Here is a 26,547-nt window from a genome sequence, read left to right as displayed (position 1 = left end):
GCTAACCAGCTGAAGAGTTGCATGGCTGCTATTGCTGATGTATGAGATGGGCGAAAACCTCCCTAAAAGGAGGGAAAATTCCCATGCCGGCTCCACTATATGGCAACCAAGTTTGTCAACTCCATACATCAGCACACCTAAATTGAACGGCCTAAATGAATAGTGATAGAAACATAACTACATACAACTAAGCCTTTGACATATCAAATCAGAATTTTGATTTGGATGATTCACTACACAAGGAGCGTATGAATGATTCACCATGGGTAAACGTAGGTAGATCACCACACAAGGAAAGTATGAATGATTCACCATGGGTAGATATAGGTAGACCAACACACAATGAAAGTATGAATGATTCACCATGGGTAAGTATAGGTAGATCACCACACAAGGAAAGTATGAATGATTCACCATGGGTAAATATAGGTAGACCAACACACAATGAAAGTATGAATGATTCACCATGGGTAAATGTAGGTAGATCACCACACAATGAAAGTATGAATGATTCACCATGGGTAACTATAGGTAGATCACCACACAAGGAAAGTATGAATGATTCACCATGGGTAAGTATAGGTAGATCACCACACAAGGAAAGTATGAATGATTCACCATGGGTAACTATAGGTAGATCACCACACAAGGAAAGTACGAATGATTCACCATGGGTAAGTATAGGTAGATCACCACACAAGGAAAGTATGAATGATTCACCATACAAGGAAAATATAGGTAGATCACCACACAAGGAAAGTATGAATGATTCACCATGGGTAAATGTAGGTAGATCACCACACAAGGAACGTATGAATGATTCACCACACTCAGGATGTGCACATTTCAATCTTGCAGACAATGATGCTCTTTTGAGAAAAGCCGCCATTATCTTGGTGATATTCGATTAAACCTAAAGATCCATCCCAGATACAAGTAATTACAAATTAAAAGCTACAAACACTAAGTTACTGTTGAGAAGAAGGCATCTCCACTGGTGATGGGCTAGAACTTGAATGGAGATCCGACACTCTCTGTCTCGATTAGTTGATCTGTAGAGGATGAAAGAAAGGAAAGAGAAATTATATTAAACAGTTATTCATAAATACCTCGGACAGTTCCGCTATTCCTATTGGTGGAGAGCGCGTCACGTGGGGGTGTTTAAACCTTTGATAACAACCAGTGTTTATAACCGGTTGTGAGCGGAGACTCCGCGCTAGTCTTGGTGCAAGACGTTTCTTGTTACGGGCGATGCATGCGCTGTCGGTGAATTGGCCGTGCTGTGTGTGAAAGGAAAAGGAGAACCTGTTGCACCTAGACTATACGCGCACGAACGGAGCCGGAAACTGCCGGAAATAGGCGTCTCAGTCATAACAATGCAACATACGGACGTCGTACATGTACATGTACATGTACATACAGAGCTTAAGCAGATAAGTTTTACAGAGTTTCTTACTTTGTTACGCCTTTTAACCAAAAAGGCATTTATGAATGGGAATAAAGAGTAGTGATTTCGTTCTTTAACGGCCGTTTTAAACCTTGCAGGGTCATTGCCGTGGCAACGATTCTGCCGGTTCTAAGCGGCCGTGAAAGAACTCGTCCCTACCTTTTAATTCCCTTATTAAAACCTTTAACTAAGCCATACAACATACATTAGGAAAAGCATAACAATTCCATTCCAATAGTTTTCAGTAAAGAAACTCCAGAAGTAGCAAGTGAGACTTCTAACGTTTAATGAGCTGCTAAATTTAAGGGATGTGATAGAATGTTGAAAAAACCCAAAACTAAACTATAAGTACAAACTGAGAAAGTCCTGCGCACAAAGCCTGCTTACATGTCAATAATTTATTTTTGGTTTTGAAAGCCCTTCTCTGTAACTTGAGTTGAGCAAGTGGTTTATATCTTTTAGTTCTTATGATTTTGAAAGAAAGAAAAAACGGTTCTAAACGGCCGTTACATTTGGGCCAAATTTCATACAGCTGTCAAGCAAAATACTTCTGGAAAAATTTCTTTGTTAAGAAATTGAGACTGGCACCAGCCACAACACTGCAAGCTTTATGTAACTTGGGCTGGTAACTTCTTTCTGCTAAGCAACAACACTATTCTGTGCTTAGCAATTTGTTGTGCTTACAGGCTTGATGAGGTCGGGCCCTCATATGAATCACAATTTTGTGCCAATAAAAACAAGAAATTGAGTGGAGGATTGTGAGAGACAAATGTCTGGCAAATGGCAGAATTAAAATGATAAAAAAAGTTCCATACCTTGTTGGCTGATTGATGTTACTCTGTGTGAAGTTCAAACACTCTTTCCTCGTCGGTATACAGCGACAACTAAAAGACAATAAAAACAGTTAAACATTTGTCTTGAATACGACAAAATGATGGGCTACTGGATAACTTCGTTTCATAACATTGAAGGAAAAAACACTTATCAACCTATAAATCTTCCATCTTCCAGTTTGTTCAAAGAATAAACTGTTTTGTGAATGTTTGTCTGGAGAATGTTTTTTTAAACTGCGGACAACATACTGTGTTACATATCTTTAATGTCATTTGAAGATGCAAATTACTACTTTGTTTTACAGGCATTGAAGGCTCAATATTCAGTAATTAAATACCACTGTGGTGGCTACAAAAAAGTAGATTTTATTTTGGTCACTACTTTAACTTTCACAGAGAGTAAGAAATAAGAACCAATATAGGGCCAAATAAATAGACCTTGCCTGTACAAAGTCTGTAAAAAAAGGTGGGTTGATGAGCTCAGATGAGCTCAGAGTAGACAAGCCCTTATTTTCAATGAATAAGAATAAAACCATAGGCAACAACACTATTCTGTGCTTAGCAATTTGTTGTGCTTACAGGCTTGATGAGGTCGGGCCCTCATATGAATCACAGTTTTGTGCAAACAAAAACAAGAAGTTGAGTGGAGGAGTGTGAGAGACAAATGTCTGGCAAATGGCAGAATTAAAATGATAAAAAAAGTTCCATACCTTGTTGGCTGATTGATGTTACTCTGTGTGAAGTTCAAACACTCTTTCCGGACTAGCTCGTCAGTATACAGTGACAACTAAAAGACAACATTAAAAAACAGTTAAACATTTGTCTTGAATACGACAAAATGATGGGCTACTGGATTACTTAGTTTCTTAACATAGAGGGAAAAAACACTTATCAACCTAAAAACAAAAATCCCATCTTCCAGTTTGTTCAAAGAATAAGCTCTTTTGTGAGGCTGGAAAATGTTTTTTTTTCAAACTGCGGAGAAGATGCAAATGACTACTTTGTTTTACAGACATTGAAAGCTCAATATTCAGTTAAAAAATACCACTGTGGTGGCTACAAAAAAGTAGATTTTATTTTGGTCACTACTTGAACTTTCACAGAGAGTTTTAAGGTCGCTCAGTGTGTAAGAAATAAGAACCAATATAGGGCCAAAGAAATAGACTCTGCCTGTACAAAGTCTGAAAAGAAAAAGGTGGGTTGATGAGCTCAGATTGAGTAGACAAAGCGCTTATTTTTAATGAATAAGAATAAAACCATACCTTGGCTGCCTTCATTGTCCGCCGTAGTTGATGATTTGCTCCATGGATGATAAGGACATGTTGACATCTACTCAGGGAATTGAAGTGGAGGATCTAAACTCTTGTTAGTACTTAGAAGAACAACTCTGGGTTTTGTCACTGACCTGCTGAAGAGGTAAAGGAATGAAAACATAAAATACCTACAGGCTTTCTTACTTATTGTCACATGATGTTGCCATCACATTTAAAAGCAAAAACAATCTTAAATTTTGGTTTGAACAAACAACCTTTTACTAGAGTGTGACACAAACTGAATGTTTGTCTGGAGAATGTTTTTTTAAAACTGTGGAGAACAAACTGTGTTACATATCTTTATTGTCATCAGAAGATGCAAATGACTACTTTGTTTTACAGACATTGAAAGCTCAATATTCAGTAATTAATTACCACTGTGGTGGCTACAAAAAAGTAGATTTTATTTTGGTCACTACTTGAACTTTCACAGAGAGTTTTAAGGTCGCTCAGTGTGTAAGAAATAAGAACCAATACATGGCCAAATAAATAGACCCTGCCTGTACAAAGTCTGAAAAGAAAAAGGTGGGTTGATGAGCTCAGATTGAGTAGACAAAGCGCTTATTTTTAATGAATAAGAATAAAAACATACCTTGGCTGCCTTCATTGTCCGCCGTAGTTGATGATTTGCTCCATGGATGATAAGGACATGTTGACATCTACTCAGGGAATTGAAGTGGAGGATCTAAACTCTTGTTAGTACTTAGAAGAACAACTCTGGGTTTTGTCACTGACCTGCTGAAGAGGTAAAGGAATGAAAACATAAAATACCTACAGGCTTTCTTACTTATTGTCACATGATGTTGCCATCACATTTAAAAGCAAAAACAATCTTAAATTTTGGTTTGAACAGCAAAACTTTACTAGAGTGTGACACAAACTTCCGACCTTCAAAACTTGTGTAACTATGTTCTCCATATTTCTATTGTCTACTGCGTACTTGGTGGACTTGCATTATTGAAACAGCAACACCAAATGGTGAATTGTGGGTAAATTGGATGAGGTGATCTAACTGTAGGAGGGTTACAACAAACAGAATTGTGGTGAATCTTGCAAGTATTTCTTGGTATGTAAACTGTGACAAAGTCAATAACTCTAGCGAAAAGACAGAAATGTGATTTTATACGCCATAAATTTTCAGAAATCTCTGAATTAAAGAAGTCCTGCCTTTTCACAAAATTTCAGTCAACTAAATATATACAAAAAATCACAAGTAATAGTCCAGCTTGTATAAATTTAGGTCCAAAATTTTAAAATCTAAAAATGTGTCCAGAATTATGATTAAATTTTGGTACAAAATTAAATAAATCACCCTGGATGATTTTGTCTGGGCGCTACATTTTTGAACGGACGCAGTTGGTATTTTGAGAATTTTTTCGTGCCGCTCCAAACCTGCTTGTGGAGAACCCTGCATACTGACAAGTATTCATATTTATGACTTACCTTGGTTAAATTCCCTGTCTCCATGTTATGAGGACAATCCAATGACTTCATCAAGCAGGTGTTATTGCATTACCTCACTGCAGGGCACAAAGTTCATCACTGAGGGGTGACCCATGGAAGTAAGACCCATTATAAATGCACTGGAGGAAGATGACTGTGACTACATGTAGTACTGATGGGTGAGTAGGTGATCTTCAGAATCCTCATACAATGGGCATCTTGGATGAATACCTCCACACTGTGAATGCTGACAAAACAGGAGTTACGAGTAGGTTCTACAACAACTGTGTTCAAAGATGAGGCTACATGATGATGTACACCAAGAAGAACTGCAACAGTAACATCTGAATGTAAGAGAACAAAAGTGAAAGAAGAGATTTAGACAAGGGAAAGATGAATCAATTATGCCATTTCTTTTCCTCTTAAAATATTTCATGTTGACATTTTAAGACTTGAAAGCAATGAATAATTTGAAGTGCTTGACTCATTCGCTGCAAACTGAGAAGTCAAACTTAATGAGGTAAATTGTATAACCCAGGCTTAACAAGATCGACATACCACCTAATAACTTTAACGCCAGATAACCCGAGTGAAATTGATGTTATTATCAGGTGTAAAGGGATATCATTTTGAAGTCTTTCTCAGAAAATGTATATAGGGGAAACAACAAAAGATATTCAAAATAAAGAGGGGTGTAGAAATGTGAAGCATTTGCCAAGTCTGTAACATGAACATGATGACACAAAAATGTTGAGCTTATTCATTTATAACATGATCAGTTAGTCATTAGTCACCTTCGTGTGCCATTTGAGAAAAAAACATAAAAAAGAAAGAAAAAAAAAACCAGCACCACAACTAGCTTGCAAAAAGTTAAGGAATTGTTTTTAATTATTCATAACACATACTGTCCAAAAATAAACAAACTAAAAAGTAAAACTCCACGTGCTCCTTGATTTAGGGAATTACAAAAAGGAAAGGAAAACAAATGTTTTCTTCTAATTGTGCAGAAGTGACTCATTTAATTAAAATTAAAAACCTTGGAAATTTGAGTTCCCCCATGGTGTGAATGAAGATGAAACCTCAGAATATACATGGGATTTTGGGGGAAAAATTTACAGACTCTCTACATTTTCATAGATATAGAAGATATTTAAAAGGTTTGTTGAGACAAGCAATGGCAGTCTCTTCATCATCTCCGCTGTGACATGTGAGTGTGCGTGATCATGATGGCAATTTATTTTGTCCATTTCATCAAAATCTGAAGGCGCTGGTGGGATGACAATTAAATATAAATCCTAAAATCATGAACCCAAAAAAAAATCATGCCTGAATGTGGCATAAGGGAACCCAAATCTCATTCAACTGAAACTTTCATGTCCATCTTCGGTTCCTCATTTATTTAAGATTAAATAATTATTTGTTTTGAACATACACATGGACAAAAAAGCAAGTGTATTTTAAATTTAATTCTTAAATGTAGGCCTATTTTGTATTCTTGGAAGTTGGAATCTTGTTGTAAATAAAATTAAAAATAAAACATGTCACATGTGATTTTTTTACAGGATAAAGTTTCAGTTAATTTCACGAGGCAAGGAAATAAGATACGTGAAATGGCAACCCCAAAATGACACTCAAAACGTCAGTGACAGACAGTATGGCACAACTGCCATTGGAATGTGGTGTCGAGTTGAGAATGACAACAAGTGACGTCAGACCCTGCCTTGCCTTTGGGTCCGGATAGCGGGCGCTGGTCACCCGGCAATTTGAAACTGGCGGCTCGAAATGATCCCATTACACAAAAATATATTATTTTTATCATTAATTAATCAAAAATATCAGCCACAAACTTACCAAAATGTTCTTGAATTCTACATGAATAACCCACCGTGTCCATATGGGAAAAACAATTCAATTTATGGAATGTTTTCCAGTCGACTAAGGCTTGAAAGTGTTCAACACATGTGCAGGAGGGCAGGCGCCATTTTAGAATTAGGCCCCTTGACGTCAGAAGTCACATAATCATATAGTTCCAAGTATTTTTTGCTAATAAGTTTCATGACGAAAATACCCTGTCTTAATATTATTCTGTCATTTATTTTGACATTCAGATGCTTAGGGCATTCATTTTAGCGCAGCATTTTTACGACAATGCAATTTTAGATATGATTTATAGCTCGCGGAGGGATATATATTTTCGCCCCCAAAGTGTTGGCACACAGCACTTGTCACTCGGGGGTGTTACACTTTTTTGAGGGGATCCTATTGAGACCCAGAACATACTATCCCCGAATTTAGGTGTTTTTTGTGTGTACATAATCTGAAAAAACAGTTCAAGTAAGGAAGAGTGGGGATGGTATCTGATATTGAGGGAAATTTGACATTCAAATAAAGTACATTTTAAAATAATTTGTGGAAACTTTCTCGCAATCCCTTATTTATTTTGGTTTAGCCCATTACACAGTATTAAGAGAATAATGTCTTTTGAGGATGCTAAATAAACCAAAAAATATTGCATAAAATGGCTATACTACACCAGCTTCATCACTATGACCTAAACCAAATATCTCTTTTAGAGTTGTGAAGTTTTATAGTAAAAGATGGTCATAATCGTTTTTAACAAGATTATAACATTTCTCATAAGGCAAAAAGTAACAAAATAAAAAGAATGGTTTCAGATTATTTTAATGTTTTAAAAAAAGGACGTATACATTAATTATTTTAGGCCTATGATGATTTGCCTAAATGAAATCATTCAGAGTGACTGTTTTTATCAATTTTCTTTTCCCCAAATAAAACCAAATTGAACCTCATCATTGTGAATCATCATTGCAGGAGGTTGTGATTCGGTTGTTTCTGCATCCTTGTATATTTTATGTTAAGCTATCAATCATTCTTATTATTTTTCAGCAACATAAGCACTTTGGGTGGATTTGTTACCTTTTTATAAAATATTTGAAATTTTGTTTGGGTTGAACAAGGGCAAATTTACTATAGTGGAACTCAAACCAACGATTTCAGGATTACTGAGCACAGAAGTCAATATCCTTTACTAATCAAATCACTAACAAACCAGTAAAGAAGAGTTTTTTTTTGCATAAACACATGCCATCTCACTTTTGCTCATTAGTATGGAGTTTTTCATTGCATCAAAAATAAAATTTAACATTTAAATAATTACATTTCATGATCCCCTTTAAATCTCTGAACAAAGATCAGCAATATATTCTACCTTTTTTGAAAAAATGTACATTTGCTTTTCTCCACACACTCTTTGGAATGATCCAAGTGCATAATACACCCTGCTGATTTAACAATAGAAGTGGAAATTACCAGATTATAAATTAGAGGGCCTTTACTGTCTACTGCCTGTCAGAAATGGTCTGCATACAAATTTCAGAACCTGACTAAAAATATCTTTAAAATTAAAATATCTACAAGAATTGAGGTAAGTTTAGTTGTAACATTTTCAGACAAGATTAATCCAAATTACCATCTGTTAAAAAAAGTAGCAGATTTCAGACGAGTAAATAAGCTTTCCATGTTAAATAATAACCAAAGACCCTTGATTCAGAACTCCTCCTCGGACTCCTCCATGATGTAGTGTGAAACGATTACTTCGCCACAACAGAGGAACATAGATATGGCAATATCATTGTTCTTATGAACACAAAGTAGCATCAGTAATGTGGAACTGGTCTTATGAGAAGAAAGTGCTCAGTGAATGAACAAGCATGACTTTACCCCCCCCCCCCCCCACCCACCCAATAAACAAGGGACGTTGGTAAAATTGTGTTTAAATTATCACTATGGAACGATAGACAACAGTTCCCATTAAAATTCTAAGTGTCGGAAAAGAATGACGTTTCAAGCAGTGCATGCCCTGTTCATCATCATGAGCCTCTTAAACTTTTCATCATCAAGACTTACACATACTAATTAATTAAATGCCGCATTTTTTTCTTTTATCTACAGCACAACACAAACTGCTTAGCAGAATTAGTTTAACCAGCCAAAATAAAATTACACTTTCATTTGTAATGGTTTCGCGTGCTAATTTTGGCTACAAAGCAATTTGTTTATTGCTCATATTGGGCCTGGCTTGAACTTCAAACATTAGCGTTACAAATAATGGTGATTCAATGGATTTTTATGCATTACGTGGGGAGGTATGAAGGTAACACCATGTGTATCTACTAACAAAGTAATTGTTCTCTGAGAACTTGTCTTGCTTTTTTTTCTACTACTGCAGAGTAGATTTTTTTAACTGGCAGAAAAAATACCTTTTTTTTACTGATAGATTTGCAGATTATCAAGATTGTTCCTGCATCTTAAAAGAAAGATGTAAATGGCAACTGGAACTTCCAAATCGCTATTAGATCAAATCAGTGAAGGACACATTGAATGCTGCATCTGTGCTGAACGAGAACCAAAAATGCTTGATTGTCAGCACAGCTTTTGTTTGCACCGTCTACCAGTCTACAAAAACTGAAAGAGAAACTTGGGATACAACAACAATCGCTTGCATGTCCACTTTGCAGACGAGAAACTTCACTGACCGGAAAGAATGTTGTTGATCTACCCACAGACATAAAACTCACTGCCCTGCTACATGAAGTTGACTTGTATTAAAGAGCGAGACTGAAAAGGATTTTTATATGTGACAGACTGACATAATCAAGGTCTTAAAAGCTACTGTGACACCTGTAAGAAGTTGGAATGTACAACTTGTATTGTACTGAATATAGATCAAGGTCATAACAATCATACTTTCTTTGGACTACAGGAAGCTTTGAATAAATACAAGCAAGAACTTGAACAACTGGTTCCAAATGTCCAACAAAAGATTGGCGACCTGAGCAGTGATACAGAAGAAGCAGCCACATCTTACAAGAAGTTCCTATTTAAGGTTGAAGAAACTAACCAGACAATATCTCAAAGGGCCGACAGTGAGGTTGCAAGGATAACAGCAGAGCAGAAAAAGCTAATACAAGATGCTGCAAGACTTTATCATGACAGAGCCAAGGCAATAAAAACTGCTGATAAGACAAATACCAAAAGCGTCATCCAGGTTGAGCAGAAGCTGGGTGAGGTAGAGCAACTAATGGCACAAGAAAGTAGCTATGAAATCTTACGTCTCATTGAGAAACCCTTACACGATCTCAAGAAGTTGACTGAAGTACAACAAAACAAAGTGTCTGATGAAAGGTCGTCTTTTATTTACTTTCAAGGGGATCTACATTAAACATTCTGGGAATGATGTTAAAGGTACTGGATATTAGTACTCAAAATAATTAGCTTACTTGGTACCGAGCAATGGAGTGCTGTTGAAAACATTGTGAGAAATAGCTCCTTCTGAAGTAAAGTATCCCCCCTCCCATGTACATATGGGTACAGTGACGACATTTTTCCTGCCTGGGTTGGGGTTGGGGGGGGGGGTGGGGGGGAAGGGTTGCAAAAGTAGGGGAGGGTCGACTCACCATGACATTCTTTTAGGTCCCATTGGAGAAGCTAGTTATTTGTTTCCTTAAGCCCGCTCAAACTTCCTGCTTATGGTAAGCAAATTTTGACGTCACATGGCTGTTTTTGCAGCAAACTGTTGCAAATTATTTGTTGCAAATTTGTGTTGTCAAAATTTGTATCGCTTTCGCATTCACAGGAAGTATGAACCGGGTTTTGGGCCACAATATGACTCAGATGACATGAAGCCATGCATGTAAAAGTTTGGAACTACACAAACAAGAAAATTCCTTACCTCTCTATCTTCATAACTGCTCTCTTGCACTAAGTGTTTCTGGTGAGTCTGCCTGCAATGGTCCCTCTGAGATTAAGGTCAGTCGGGACGGTCATCATTCTGAGGATGCCTGGTAATGGATAAAAAAGTTGAAAGAAAATGTTAAAGTCCAGACCAATAAAACTTAGAAGTGGAAGTGTTTTAATATACAATAATTGGGGTGTACAAAGCAAAATTAATAAGAACATGATTCAGGCCTGTATGCTTTGTGTTTGAAAGGACGTAGTTGCGATAACATAACCCTCTTGCCGACGGTGGAGCCGGAGGCTTCGCCGTCGGCAGGAGGGTGACGCTATTGCAACTAGAAAGGACAAGGCTACCAAGGCAATTTAACCTTAGTGTGAGGAAATTCTAAATGTTTACTGTAGCATTTCAATGGCACTAAGCCTTAGGCAATGACCAGGGGGCATGGAGGCAATCGCCTTTGTTGCTTTTGTAAAGTATCAGGGCTAGGATTCAAACCTGAAACGCACTAAGGCAATGACCAGGGGGCATGGAGGCAATTGCTTTTGTTGCTTTTGTAAAGTATCAGGCCTGGGATGATGTACCGCAGTTATTTTTTAAGGTTGTTCAACAATTTTAGCTTTTCAGTTTTGAAAGAAGTAAAACAGGAAAGATAACTGCTTTCAACAACACTATTACAGCCTATAAAAACAGAACTTTCCTTTCCCTGATGCAACAATAGGCTAACCTTTAATAATAATGACCGCCAACGTCAAAAATTCCTTAAAGATTTTTAAGTACAGTGAAGCAGACTTACTGACTCACCAATTTTACTGCTAAGCTGTTTGTGCCTGAACTAGGCTCGGTGAGACACTTGATTTATTATAAATTTAAAACATTTCTCTGACATCTGCTGTCTTTCTGCAGTCAAGACAGCAGATGTCAATTTTAAAGCAGTTCTGGGTCTATCAATCGAGTTTCCTACATGTTTCTTATATAATCAGATGTTGTTTAAAAGTTGAGTAAATCTCCCTATATTATTGATAAGTTATAAATATTATTATCTAAAAGAGGGCAAACAAGCCCTTGGCAAGAAGGTACGTGAAGGCGGACACCACACAACTGCCCTTTTTGCCTTGGCTTGGTGGCCCCACTTGTCATGCCTGTGTGGTTGACCAACTCTTTGCACTGCCTAGCTAGACCCAGAACTGGGGCGCTGTATTCCCTTTTCGAAATTTTGACATTATCGCCTAATCGGTACTACCATGACCGACAATGTCAAAATTTCAAAAAAAGGAATACAGTGCCCCAGTTACTGTACTGTGTCTATGCACCGCCACAGCCCTTGTGTCACAACTTACAAAAGTCATGCAGGATAACTTTCCGTATGGCGCCACCACTTTTTCACTCATTTTTACAAAAAGGGATATATCAATCAGGTAAATTAGATATTATATTATTTCATATCGAATGAAAAAGTGGTGGCGCCATACGGAAACTTTTCCGTCATGCAACTTGCAAGTGGTTTATTTTTCACTCGGTCAGTGTAACAAAAAACATCTGACTAAATCACTAACCACTGCAACACTAACACTAACAGAGTTACAGTTACACCACTTTGCGAGTCGTATGCCACAACTTTGGCTGGCGACAGTGTGTGGTGTGGGGTGGTTGACCAATCTAGCTTGTACCTCTATGCTTGTGTTCGTAGTAAAGTAGAAATAGAAGTTAGAACTAGAAATAGAATAGACAGATAGAAGTAGGGTAACAATAACTTTAATTTATTATATTTATAACAGTTACAATTTACGTTCATTGAAAAACATCTCCTGTGCGCTATTTACTGAGATAAATGATGCAAGAATAGCTTACCAATCTTCTTCTTCACTGCATGGAGACAACAATAAGCATTAAGTTACACTTTAATGTGTACTTTGCGGTCAAAACTCTGTGACAGAACTCCAGAAATTAACCTTTTAAATTCATGTTTTCGTCGGAAAGTTCGAGCGCCCTCAAGAGAAAATTTGAAGCCAGTTCACACCAATGCCCCGCCCCCTTAATTTTTGCATTCTCACTTTCTATTGGCTGAATGTTTGACTAATAGAGACAGGTTGTTGGTGGTTCACATGACAACAAAATTGGCTTTTTGGTGCAAAGCCCCAAACACCTTTTGATAGGTAACTTCCTTGAAATGGAACCACTGTCAACCCCCATGATATTTTTTTTCAATAAAACATAAATTTTCTCAATATTAATTGTCTAATTAATTTGTGTGATCATTTTTTATTCACAGCTTACTGGTCATATTCACAGCTCACTGGTAATATTATTCACAGCTCAGTGATCAAAACAGCCCATTTTCATGAGGTTGATGTATGTGAAACCATAGTGTGCCTGACAAGTGTGTGTGTGTGTGACGCAGCTCTTTTTGCTAATGCACAGTAACTATTTTGAACTGGTTGGGAGAGGAAGACATTTATTGAAAATTAGTTTATTTTGATAAGACATAAAAACTATGAAGCTCTTGCTGATCTTGATAATGATCAGCCTGCCCACTGGTGATGGGCAGTGTTTGGCTTCTATTGGAGGTGGATGTCCGCCTTCTTGGAGTAAATGGGGAAACCATTGCTACAAAGTCACTGATGCAGCCCTACCATGGTCTGAGGCAAAGCAAGAATGCATCAGGTTGGGTAGCATAATGGCAGTGCCTCAATCTGAGCAAGAGATAAAACATCTGAATTTCTCTAAACAAGTTTGGATTGACTGCAGCAACGTTGGAGGTTCGTAAACTCAAATGTACAAAGTTGATAAGCGTAATGTTGTTCAGTGTAGCTTTTGTTTTTAAGAAAGAAAAAAACACAAAAAAAAAAAAAAAAAACAAAAAACTGTACATTATTTTTTATTGTAGGCCTACTATGTGGATTTGTTAAAGACATTAGTTAGTTGTTTTTTTTTCACATTGTTTGTACCATTCAGATACCTGGGTTGTTGGGGAGGGTGTTTCAATTGATACGCAGTGGCGAGTAAATCAACCATCCGGTGACGGCAAATGTGTTCTAATGCAGTTCACAGACAACAAATGGAATGATGCTGGATGTCACAAATTGTTTCATGCAATATGCAAGAAAACTGAAGCAATTCTACACTTTTGAACATTATGAAAAAAGCTGACGACAAGGGCTTTGCTTAAAATATCAATGCCTAAATCATAAGTGTAACTACTTATTGTTGTTTTTAATCAGTCTTCTTTTTTAGAATGCAAAAGAGACCAAATTCTGTGCATATTTCTAAAATAATTTTGTTCAAGGTTCGATCATAGATTGGAATCAACAGTATAAACTTTTTAAAGAAAAGATTCCTTTCCAAGTTCTATAGTTTGGCTAATTTTCACACACAAACAATTGAATCTGAGAATTGGCTCATGTATGAAACAAATCTCACATTTCCAAGGGTTGATGACCGTTCGCAGACGCTGCGGCCAGAGATGCGATTTGATATTCCCACCACCTCGCTAAACAGGGACAGATGCATTGTTCTTCTTCTGAAGAACAAATTAGCATTACAATGACAAAAACCAATCTATGAGCCTCCCTTCAACATAGTTATGAGCACAACAAAATATCAGAGCAGTACCACGCTGTTACTAATTATTACGAGTTATTATTCAATTAAAATTTATTTATTTTTGGGGGAAAAAAATCACCCATTAATAGACAATAAGATTACCATTTGCTTTAAAAGGTTTTAATATCATTATTCTGCACTACAATTTCAATCAAGAATGCATAAATCACAACAGGAAATAACATAGTAATAGCATCACTGAGTTAAGGGAATTTTAGAGGCATCACCGAGTTGAGAGAGTTTTAGAGGCATATTTACAAAAAGCACTTTAAGACAATCAAAGGCACACTATTTGAAACTGATGTACTTATATCAACACGAATCTATGTATGATTAAATACAACAAGAGATGTTCACATTTGATTCTGATAATTCTAAAGGTTATCACTATTAGTCTACTGAAAACATTTCACAATAATTATAAAAATTGTGTAGGACTACACAATTTTAATAATGATATCTGCTTTAAGCATCTCTCATGCACATGTATGTGAATAGAAAACCTGCAATAATTGGCAGGCCAGATAGCCTACCAGTCACAGTCAGATTGTTCATGCAACTCAGTATTTTGGCTAAGCAGAAAACAACATGCTTAGCTACATGTACTTGACAGAATTCATACAAAATCCATCAAGAAATTTATTTGGAATGTAGTTATTTTTTTTAAGACGATTTCTTCAAGGAAATGTTCATAATGGAGGAGTATGGGATACTAGTTGGCAGCCTCGAATCCTTCTGAGCATGCGCACATTTCAGAAAACAATGGATTCAATTGATATGTCTGCTGCCGCCTACATGTAGCATCAACCCCCCAAAACATTGCTGAACTTTTAAAGACACCCTTTTTTGTCTGATTGATGATGCAAAAACAATTGTTTTCATTCTGCTGACAAGTAACCTGAACATCAATACAGAAACAAATATTGAAGGAAAACAAAACAAATTTTTTAGTTAATATGACAAAGCAATTTGAGCATAGATTAATTTGCACAAAAAGTGTTTACATTTGCTTTCAATTTGAATACCATGAGATGATTTGGATACAGCCCATATAAAACAAAACAAATGTAAAAAGGTTATGTAAAATACAATAGTTCCAAATGATTGCGTTAGAAGGCTTGCTTAATTATGTAATCCGTAGAATGGTCTCAAAATACAATAAAACTTAAAGATTTAACTCTGATAGAAAATAGAAATATCTGTCACTTTTAAAAACATACTTTTGTATCAACTTTAGAATGCAATGGCTAGAGGAATACATTATACACATTTTTCAGCAATTCAATCTTTCTAATTGAAATTTAATTAACAAACAAAAATTATATTCTATTTTATAACACCCATACTGTTAGGTTAGGTGTGTTGGTTTAAAGCAGGACTTATTATGACGCACTGTACCTATAGCAACCACTGTGTTGAGCCATTGCATATAATAATAATAATAATAATGGAAACTTGTATTGCTCAGGGTGTACATGCCTGCCTACTTCCATTGTTGGAAGACAGAAGGGTACGAGTAGCCCATCAGTAAACCATAACAATAGCAATCATAGTGTTATACCAAGAGCAACCATTGTAACCATAGAAACCAGTGAGCTATGCACATAGCAACAGTAGCTTATTGTAGAAGTCCAATACATGCAAGTAGGATTTGAAACTTTGCATGCTGGAAAAAAATATATGGAAAGGTTTGCGGTAACACCATGTACATGTAATGACTAAAGAATGCTCTGATCGTTAAACTCTCTTGCCCTAACAAGGAAAGTTCAGAAGACGATCAGAGCATACTGATCGAAAAGTCAAGTTGTAACCAACGGTTCTTTTAAGAACCACCCCAACTCATTTAGAGATAGTCATTACATGGTGTTTATCGCAAACCTTTCCATATAGAAGAAGTGTACATGTACACATTGGATGTTATCGTAAGGGGATAAAATAGTAATCAATTATCTGTACACTGTTCAAGCTCAGCCTTGATACTTCAGACAGAGGCAATTGCCCAAATGCCCCATGTCATTACCTTGGTGCCTCTTGAACATGTTAAAATGTCACATCACAAATTAACAATTTCCTTCATGAGTTTGCCCTTTAAAGGCAGTGGACATTGGTAATTACTCAAAAATAATTATTAGCATAAGACCTTATTTGGTAACGAGTAATGGGGAGAGGTTGATAGTATAAAACATTGTGAGAAACTGGCTCCCTCTGAAGTAACATAGTTTTCAAGAAAGAAGTAATTTTCCTCGAATTTGATTTCAAGACCTCAGATTTAGAATTTGAGGTCTCGAAATCAAGCATCAGAAAGCAAATTTTCACAGGTTTGTTATTTCATGCATATGATGAGATACACTACGTGAGAAGACTGGTCTTTGACAATTACCAATAGTGTCCACTGCCTTTAAAGGAACACGTTGCCTTGTATTGGACAAGTTGGTCTATAAAAAAGCGTTTGAAACCGTTTGTTATGAAATGTATATGGTTGGAAAGATGTTTTAAAAGTAGAATATAATGATCCACACAAGTATCACTCAAAATTGCACGGTTTTCATTTTATGTCGCGAATTAACACGGTCGGCCATTTATGGGAGTCAACTTTTTGACTCCCATAAATAGCCGACCGTGTTAGTCGACGAGGTAAAACGAAAACCACGCAATTTTGGGGCATATTTGTGTAGATCATTGTATTCTACTTTTACAACATCTTTCTAACCATATCAATTTTATAACAAAAGCTTTTCAAAGACCAACTCGACCGATCCAAAGCAACGTGTTCCTTTAAGCTATGTTAAACTCTCTTGCCCTATACAAGAAGGTACCATACAAAAATCTAGATATCAAGGAAAATTTGTCCAGTGAGATTCTACAACATAAATTTCAGGCGTTTACTTATTGAGTTGCATAGGATGAAGTTCTTATGATAATTAATTACAAAATATTTCAAAAGCAGATTGTTATATATCATTTCAAAGGATACAGTATTCAAATGAATACAAAATTTCAGACGGAATTTTCTTTATAAATAAAGCCACACTTGATCAGAAAGGCATTTCTATTTAAACATTAGAGATTAGTAAATTGTCAATTGTTAATTTGTTATTTTACAATACTATTTTAAAGAACTCTTCTAAGATTGTCCATTTCTTTTTAGTTTTGTAATACAATTAATGTACCAAAAGTTTCCTCCTTTTTATACTGTCAACTCATTCTGTTTAAATCCTCTGAATGTTTTTGCTTGCAACTTGAAACCAAAAACCCAAAAATTCAAAGTGCAACATTAAAAACACAAAAACATGAGAAAACTGCAGAGGAAAATATCTACAATAATTATGTATTTATCTTTTACATCCACTTGTTATTGATCTTAAAGTGACACGTTGCCTTGGATTGGACGAGTTGGTCTACAAAAAGCATTTGTAACCGTTTGTTATAAAATACAATGGTTCAAAAGATGTTTTAAAAGTAGAATATAATGATCCACACAAATTTGCCCACGAAATTGCGTGGTTTTCCTTTTACTTTGCGAACTAACACGGTCGGCCATATATGGGAGTCAAATATTTGACTCCCATAAATAGCCGACCGTGTAAGTTCACGAGGTAAAAGGAAAACCAAGCAATTTCGAGGCACGTTTGTGTGGATCATTGTATTTTACTTTTACAACATCTTCCTACCCATATGCATTTAACAACACAAGTTACAAACACTTTTCAAAAACCAACTCGACCGATCCAAGGCAACGTGTTCCTTTAACAATGTTTGTTGTTGGTGTTAAACAAGAAAGCATGCTGATGCCGGCAGCAGGTTTGAACAAAACTGTAACTGTAAGTATGCTGGTTGCAGCAATTTCAAACAAAACTGTAATCACGCCGATGAGTAGAGCGGGTTTAAATGAAACTACTACAGTGTAGCATGCTGGTGGCAGCAGTTTTGTTAGTTGAAACATAATACACTGTACACCATCACAAACATCCCAATGTTACTAAAAATAGGAAATTTAGAAAATGAATTATGTCACAGAAAATATAATATAATAAAAAAAAAAAATTCTTGAAAATATCTGTACGCCTTTATGTGAAATACTTGTAAAGGTCCACCTGAATAGATGGATTGCACATGTCATCATTGACCACCATCTTTGATGAAACGTGCATACATTCAAGGCTATCATTGGCTAAGAGCTGTGCGCAGCGAGTACACACATGCACTTTTCCATTGATTATCATCAAATATGGCGGTCGATGATGCTATGTGCAATCCATCTATTGTTTAGTAACTGGAATTTCATCTTTAAAGAGGGCAAGGCAATTTTCCTTTTCAAAGAGTATGCATCGTAAAGTCTAATGACATTTTGTGAAGGGGCACCCATGGGCATCCATGGCCTCTGTTTAATTACAGGCCTGACACACATTTGGTGTAGATTTCAACAAACTCTTCCTACATGTACATTGTACATGTGGCTTTACGATTAATCTCAGGACTTAGGACGAGTTTAAAAGTTCCATACATGGATCCATGTTAGGGCGCATTGAACCCATCCCAAGTAAGATGATCAAGTTACTCGTCCTATCTTGAGATATAGGATTAATCCCAGCATTTTGTGAAATTGGCTGCTGGCCTCATACTTTGTGAAAACAACAGAGGCAATTCCTCTATGCACCTGGCCACAGCTATGGTGCCCCTTGAAATGTTTTAGTAAATTTTTCACAAAGGTTCCTTTTACAAAGGAAAATCTGCATTGCCCTCAAAACAATGAAGTATCAGTCTTCCATAATCAAACTGTTACTTGATAGGATTTATAAAATCTGAAGTCATTACAGTTGTTTGAAGTTTACGCTCATTTCAAGGTAGTCCCAAGGACAGTTAGTTTTGTTCAGAAGAATAGCAGTTTCTCACAAAAACTGTTGGTTTTGTGTGTGATTATAAAACCTGTTGAGTGATGATATAATGTGTATCTTAATACCCGTAGAGACAGTCCTATTTTTTCTATTACCAGCATGTACATTATGTTGCATTATGTTGCATTAACCCTTGCTCGGCAACAGAGAGCGCAGGATAGAATGAGATGGAGAATTGGTGAAGAGGCTTTCCTCCTGCAGTGGAGTGACACAGGCAAGACGACCACATTATGTCTTGGTGTTTGATCAAATTAAAACAGTTAACGATGCAAAAAACTGAGTCAGAAAGTCCAGTTAAAAGTTTGGGCTCGAGCCCCGCAGTCTTGTGGGCTTCCCTGAGCCATGGTACTGAACTTGAGCCATGGTACCGAACATTTACCGACAGTACGAAATTGAAGATTAGCGCTGGGTCTCCAAGGAGGCTGGATGGTACACCGGAGCATCTGATCTTGGTAACGGTTTCTTACCAAGTATAATATCGGCTGCCTTTTCAGCTAACATGATTGTGGGTGCATTGAGATTTCCACTGACAACACTTGGCATAATAGAGGCGTCCACTACACGCAGATTCTCGACTCCTAAGACCCTAGTCTGGCTATCAACAACCGTCATTGGATCTGAAGAACTTCCCATTTTGCAGGTGCACGATGGGTGGTAGGCTGAGTCACCTGTCTGGCGGACAAACTCATCCAGATCGTCGTCGTTTTCTACTTTAGGTCCCGGCTGGAGCTCACGTCCACGGAAAGGGTCCAAAGCTTTCTGTTGAATGATCTCTCGAGCGAGACGGACACACTGCCTCATCTCCCAACGATCTATTTCAGTGTCCAAATAGTTGGGTTGGATGATTGGATGATCCGTAGGATTCTTAGACCGCAGTTTGAGGTAGCCTTTACTTGTTTCTCTCATCGATCCGACGTGAACTTGGAATGCATGGCAGTTGCCCATATCTTGGCCGTGGTTGATCACAACAGATGGGAGGAAGTGGAACTGGATGTCAGGGTGTTCCACACCTGGGCGACCTCTTATGAAGGCGCCTGCCTCTAAGTGGGGTGTGGCACCAAGACCAGTTTGGAACAGGAACCACTCTAGACCGATACGTATCATGTTGTGGGGGAATTTCCACTGTGCCTTGTACAGTGTGATCGGCTGAGTGCATTCATACTGCACATAAAGATCAAGATGGTCTTGCAGGTTTTCACCAACTCCTGGAAGATGAGCCACCACTGGAATGTCATGTTCCTTCAGGTGATCTGCGTTTCCTACACCCGAGAGCATCAGAAGCTGTGGCGAATTGATGGCTCCACCTGACAAGATGACCTCGGTGGACGCTCTAGCCGTTTTGACCCCACCTTTCTCAAGGTACTCCACTCCTACTGCTTTAGTGCCCTCAAAGAGCACACGATTTGTGAAAGTTTTGGAAGTGACGGTTAAATTTTCACGTTTAGCGGCAGGGCGGAGGTAAGCGCTAGCAGTGCTCCAACGAACGCCTTTGTGAATGGAAAGGTCCATATAACCAAAGCCTTCTTGCTGATACCCATTCATGTCATCAGTGGCTGGGTATCCGGCTTGAACTCCTGCATCTATAAAAGCTTGAAAGAGAGGATTATTTGTCTTTCCGCGGGAAACATGCAGAGGTCCATCACCTCCCCTATAGTCATCAGATCCAAGCTCATGAGTCTGTGCTCGACGAAAATATGGAAGGCAGTTGGCATAGGACCAGGACTCTGCCCCCTCCTTCTCCCAGCGATCATAATCAAGTGCATGGCCTCTGACATAACACATGGCATTAATTGATGATGAGCCACCCCAGACCCGACCTCGTGGCCAGTACATCTTACGGTTCCCCATGTGAGGTACTGGTTCAGTGGTATAGTACCAGTTGTAGGTGTCGTTAGAGAGAGGGTACATGAGAGCAGCAGGCATGTGGATCTTCCAGGAGTAGTCCTTAGGGCCAGCCTCTAGGAGAAGGACCTTGTTTGAAGGCTCAGCACTGATCCTGTTTGCAAGGACACACCCTGCCGACCCAGCACCTACTATGATATGGGTGTACTCGCTGTGGTCTTTGCGGACAGTGCTTGAGACATGGAAGGCCCTGTGTCTGCAGCATCCTACATCTGGGACGAGTCTGAGTTGAATATTTTGCCATAGTGACAGGCCCCATCGATGTGCATTCCTCATAAGTCCACCTGATCTGCAAGTCATCATCTTGGCTAAAAAGGCACTTTCTGAAAAGAAAAATAAAAGTTTCATGTCATTATTTGTGATGTAAATACAAACTGCAAAAAGAATTCAGGGTTAAAGATTAGAGCAAGTTCGATCAAGGACCTAGAGCTAAATATATCCACGAATATGAAATTTGACTAACTCTGATCTAATGCAAACTAGTTGATGATGGTTGGACTAGTCTTGTTGACTCAGCCTGTTGAGGCTGGTTGCATCACTGGTTACCAAATAGGGGCCTAATAAGTCGCAGATCAACATATAATTTGTTGGTAACTGGTCCTCTGTGCATTGTGATATTAAAATGGCTTTACGTTGATCTGCGACTTATAATAGGTGCCTATTACAAAATCATGAAGTTCTGTGCAATTTCACTAAATTTGCTCTCAACATTAGGGCGTACTCAATCAAATACTTTGTTTTTAACGAATTTGTCATCACTTTGGGGGACTGTTCAGTGTTCATCATCAACCGTCTGAGACCCACATTACTAAGCTGACTGATCAATCATCTGTGTCACCAGTGTTTCACTTTCATTCAATGAACTCGTGTACAAATTAGCCAAGTACTGTTTGCTCATAGTCACATTGACAACATGGCTATAGCTGTCACACTACAACTTTGATGGGAATGTGCTAATTATTGCATGTCACTGACGAGCCACCTTGCGAACCATTGGTTCCTGATATAACTTGATCTAAGCTGAAGATCCATCACACTTTTATTCATTGCTCAATTCTCAAATTCGATGGGTTAATCTAAAACATGCACCACATAATTAATCATATTTATAATGAAGCCTGCTTGCAGGGTCCTTCTGAACGATCAATGTGTTAAAATTTGTTGATGTGAGTGGCTTGAAAATTTCCTCCATGCTGTGCCAGACATGTAACTGTACACTAACAAATGACAATGTATTTTTTATTGTAGCCATATAAAAAGGCACATAGTTAGTCATGGTTTAATGATCAGACGTTCTTCAACAGATGGAACAAATTCAATAATGTATAGAAACACTGTAAGCACCTAGTGTCATACTGACAATGACACAATGAAACACTGGTTAGGGATTATTCACAAGACCTTGAAAACAATTGCCTATATTAAAAAAATCCAGCACTAGTGGACCTCAAACCTTAACAGTAAAGGACACCCTGAGAACAGAACAGGCAGAAAACAAAACAAAAACTAATCCCTCACACATAAAGTTTTGTTTCTCTCATACAAAATTTAGCAGGAAATAACAAGCAACATACATATGCCTACGTGCAATGCAGTTTGAATAGACGTTTATGTGTCAGAAAAATAGTTGTTTAGACAACATCATTGCTTTAGGATCAGGTCTTCATCTGATCCAGGTAAAATAATAAATAATGTAAAAAAATTCAGTGCAAGGCCTATTCACGGCAATAATTGTCCCCAGAAAAGCTTTACTGTGAAAACAGTTGGGCACTTACCTACAGCACTTAAAACAAAGAAAGCACTATTTTGATAAATCGTCCTTACATGTACATGTGCTGTACATACACACAATGAGGTGTTTGTAATATTTGTGCCACTTGTTCAACAGAGACTACAACTACGTAGGTACTTTTACACTGCAAATTTAGTTGCGAGTCCAATGTACTTCCACCCAACCTTGTTATGATCCCTTTTGAACAAAGGTTGAAACTTTGTACACTGTTGGTGATGTATAAGTAGCCCCAGGGCAAATTTCCGTGGTATTATCTCACTAAACAAATTCTTCCAAGCGTGACAGGCTCGGTTAATCAATCACATGCAGTCATAAAAACTCTTGGCAATCAGCTATTCATTATTTAAATTGAAATGTGTTTAATGGTGCGAACAATTCACCACCCCCCCCCCACCAGCAAAAATAAACGCATAAATTAAAAAATAAATTTTCTCAAAGCAAACAAACACCCCAACAGAGCAACCTTAATGGTGATGAAAACAACCCACACCAACAACTAATTTTTAATAGAGCCAAGAAACTTTCCTTGTACTTGGGCTCGGGCTGATCATTCCTTCCTCCATTCAAATTCTCTTTTTCTCTGTATTACATAATATGTACAATGTGTTTAAGTTCCTGAGACATAGCCCTAATGCCCTGCTCACAAAGTACACTTCACTGTTTACGCAAGACAATTGTGTGATCGGGTGATAATACAATGTTTGCTCCACTCAAATAGGACCTACTGATTAATGTTGGTTCCAAAGTTTATCGGTAAACAACAGCCTATTAGACCATGGAGCTACCTCCATGATTAGACAATGCTTTTAAAACCTGCTTTTTAATCTGAACTCATACCTTGACCTTCCACAGGCACACTAATAATTTGACTCATTGTAAAAGTAATGCACCACAACACCTTGTAATTTATAAAGTATTGTTGCAGATGTATAAGGAGTAGGCCTATGTCTCATAATTCAAACATAGTCCCATGCCCTGAGCATCACTGTGTGAAGGATATGAGTGCTATTTATAAGAAGCGAGAAAATAGAATTAGCTGTTGCAAACAACTTACCAACCGAATGGACCGAGAGTATAAATGCAAAAAATAGTTAATGGCCTGACGTTTCGACCCTAGCAGAGTCTTTCTCGAAGGCTAAATGACAACACAACAAACATGAACAGGTAACTAAGTGAAACATAAGCAGTGAAGTGGAAATACATGAATGGGGTTAGAAAGCATACATAAAAAAGCAGGGGTAAACAATGAATAGGGGGACAAAAAAAAGGGGGGGGTGAAGGGAAGGGACTGGCTTGACCACAAGTAAGAAGATGGAAACACAAAGGACAACATCAAGGGTGGTGAGGTTGGGTAAAAAGTAATTTATTAGAGAATGAGGCTTAGGCTAAAAGGCTATGGAGAAAAAAGGAGACGGCAAAACAAAAGGTTTATTAGTCGTTTCCTTCTTGGATGTTCAGACCATGGGGTTGAATGGTCTGGAGGCGTCTAATCCAGAGTTTCTCCCTACTCAAACGCACAGGCTCTCTGCATCTCTTGCATTTATAAGAAGCCACGGTTATAATTACTATCTTCATTATTGTAATAAATTTATAGAAAAAATTATCGAGGATGTAGGCCTATTTCAAATTTTATAATACAGGGACATCTCAACCAGCATGGTGTCTGACATTTTCTCTAATTTTCTTCACCTAGCAAGTTTGTCTCCTCGTGTACCCTATATTCACGCACTGAAGACTTGAGATAGAATTTTATAGGCCTATAGGCTACAGAACCAAGAACAACTTCGAACTTTATTTTTATTTGTCTGATGTCAAAGCCCACCTGAAAGGAGAATTTCAAGGCCGCAGAACACTGACGAATAACAACGGTTACGGAGGGGGTCGTTTTCAAAGGACCCGATATGCGTCTTACGTTTTACGTCACATTCATGCAATTGATTTGAAATGTCAACTCCGAAGACCCTAGTATGCCACCTTTCTTCTAAACACTTGAGTCCATGCGGCAGTGAAACTAGACGTGGGAAACTGCCAGTGATAATTATTTACCCCGTCAATTGTTGGGCTCTACCAGGCTAATTAATTAATTAATTAATCTCCCATCCGGCGCAGCCTTTGGTGAAACCACTAACTTACAACACTTAGTTAAATACAAAAGTAAAGTGCTGATTTTTAATAGATAATTGTAGAATAACAAATTATTATTGATAAATTTGTGACATGGTGTTTACCGCAAGCCAAATATATCTTGATACCTCACCGATGCAATGGCTCAAATTCCATACATGACAACTTGTTTACTAAATTATACTTTCCATACAACGCCAAACGGCGAAACCTAGAAAAAAGTAGTAAGTACTCTAGCTAGTAGTTTAGTAGTGACTACCGAGTACTGTCTACCTGTATACCTGTAGATTCGGGCTCTGCATAATGAAGGCTAAATGAAGCCTTATAAAACGCCCATCCATATTCACACAAAACTAACTGCAAGGTACTGAATGCAATGGAAGTAGCAAAGTCAAATGTGAGAGCAGAAGAGAATGAACTTAATATTTCCATATATCCTGTTGTAAACATCCTGCAAAACTGTACATGACATGTCAATGTTTTTGGTGAGGTAATCGTCAATGCCATTTTTGAAGATGTTAGTTGAATCATAGAGCAAGGACCTTGGTTGATTGAATGGGAATGGACAACTGCAGCTGGTAGTTTGTTCCAAACATTACAGACTCTCTGAGTCTGTGTGAGAGTAATATTTCAGAAAGTAGTGAGTAATACTATGTCATCGAGCAATCTAATCTATGATGATTATCCTTGCGTTTTCGAGTTGGTACGTGTACGAGTTGGTCAGTGTGTGTGTGTACGAGTTTGCATGCGTGCGAGTTGACCAGCATTCGACTGCACTATACTAACCATATGGAGGTAGAATATTTCTACCTCCAAACAACATGTACTAACCACTAGCTCTATGTACTAACTAACTTACTAAGGCCTTGTAGTTGTGTGTAAGGGTACGTCTAGCTAGGACGGGCGTGTTGTGTGTGTACATTGCTGCACTGCAGGAATCATCAGTGACCCTGGCCATTTTCGCCCTACTGTCTACTGAGTCAGTGGGTTCTGCGCGCGGTACGGTAGTCCCAGTCGGTCAAGGTCAGGAGGTTGTTCATTTAGTTCGGTGAAAAGGTTCTAGATAAAGTTACAAAACTTACTCAGTCCTTCCTACTCGGCTCGAGCCCTTCTTCTCATCAATTCACAACTTCTCGGAAGTCAGTGGTTGTAATTTTTGTTTACATCTTTTTACATAAATCTGGGGGACGATCGACAACCCCACACGTACATGACTTTACGTTCGCGCTTCGCCTTGTTGTTTTTGTGTCAAAAGACGATAAGTTTACTCCTACTCTTGAGGGCGCTCTTTAAAAATAGCTGAGGCGAGCGACCTTTCAAATTAATTTTTGAGACGGTCGGTAGTAGCATGGAGGTAGGATTACGCACAGGACGGTATACAAATCTAAGCGTTCCCCCCCCCCCCCCCCCCGGGAAGATGAGGCTACAATAACAACGTGT

At 37.9% G+C, this 26,547-nt stretch overlaps 2 protein-coding genes across 4 annotated transcripts; one reads left to right on the top strand and one right to left on the bottom strand.

Moving 5' to 3' along the window:
• Positions 1-13,241: 13,241 nt before the first annotated feature.
• LOC139952260 (snaclec jerdonibitin subunit beta-like) lies at positions 13,242-14,375 on the top strand. Its single transcript, XM_071951335.1, has 2 exons — positions 13,242-13,550; positions 13,747-14,375. Exons 1-2 carry the CDS (start codon positions 13,286-13,288, stop codon positions 13,920-13,922), a joined length of 441 nt encoding a protein of 146 aa, XP_071807436.1. The 5' UTR covers positions 13,242-13,285; the 3' UTR covers positions 13,923-14,375.
• A 117-nt stretch (positions 14,376-14,492) lies between these two features.
• Positions 14,493-26,340, bottom strand: LOC139952258 (choline dehydrogenase, mitochondrial-like). 3 transcript variants are annotated; one of them, XM_071951332.1, is made up of 2 exons: positions 26,190-26,340; positions 14,493-21,514 (listed from the first exon to the last, which is right to left on the bottom strand). In XM_071951332.1, exon 2 carries the CDS (start codon positions 21,492-21,494, stop codon positions 19,689-19,691), a length of 1,806 nt encoding a protein of 601 aa, XP_071807433.1. In that variant the 5' UTR covers positions 21,495-21,514; positions 26,190-26,340; the 3' UTR covers positions 14,493-19,688. The 3 variants fall into 3 exon arrangements, with proteins under 3 accessions (XP_071807433.1, XP_071807435.1, XP_071807434.1); XM_071951334.1 differs by lacking the exon at positions 26,190-26,340 and adding an exon at positions 24,038-24,213; XM_071951333.1 differs by lacking the exon at positions 26,190-26,340 and adding an exon at positions 22,967-23,104.
• Positions 26,341-26,547: the final 207 nt, after the last annotated feature.

This window comes from Asterias amurensis, chromosome 20 (genome assembly GCF_032118995.1).
Source record: "Asterias amurensis chromosome 20, ASM3211899v1".
Lineage (NCBI taxonomy): Eukaryota > Metazoa > Echinodermata > Asteroidea > Forcipulatida > Asteriidae > Asterias > Asterias amurensis.
Note: the sequence above shows the minus strand (reverse complement) of the source record. Positions and strands in the feature narration are given on the sequence as shown.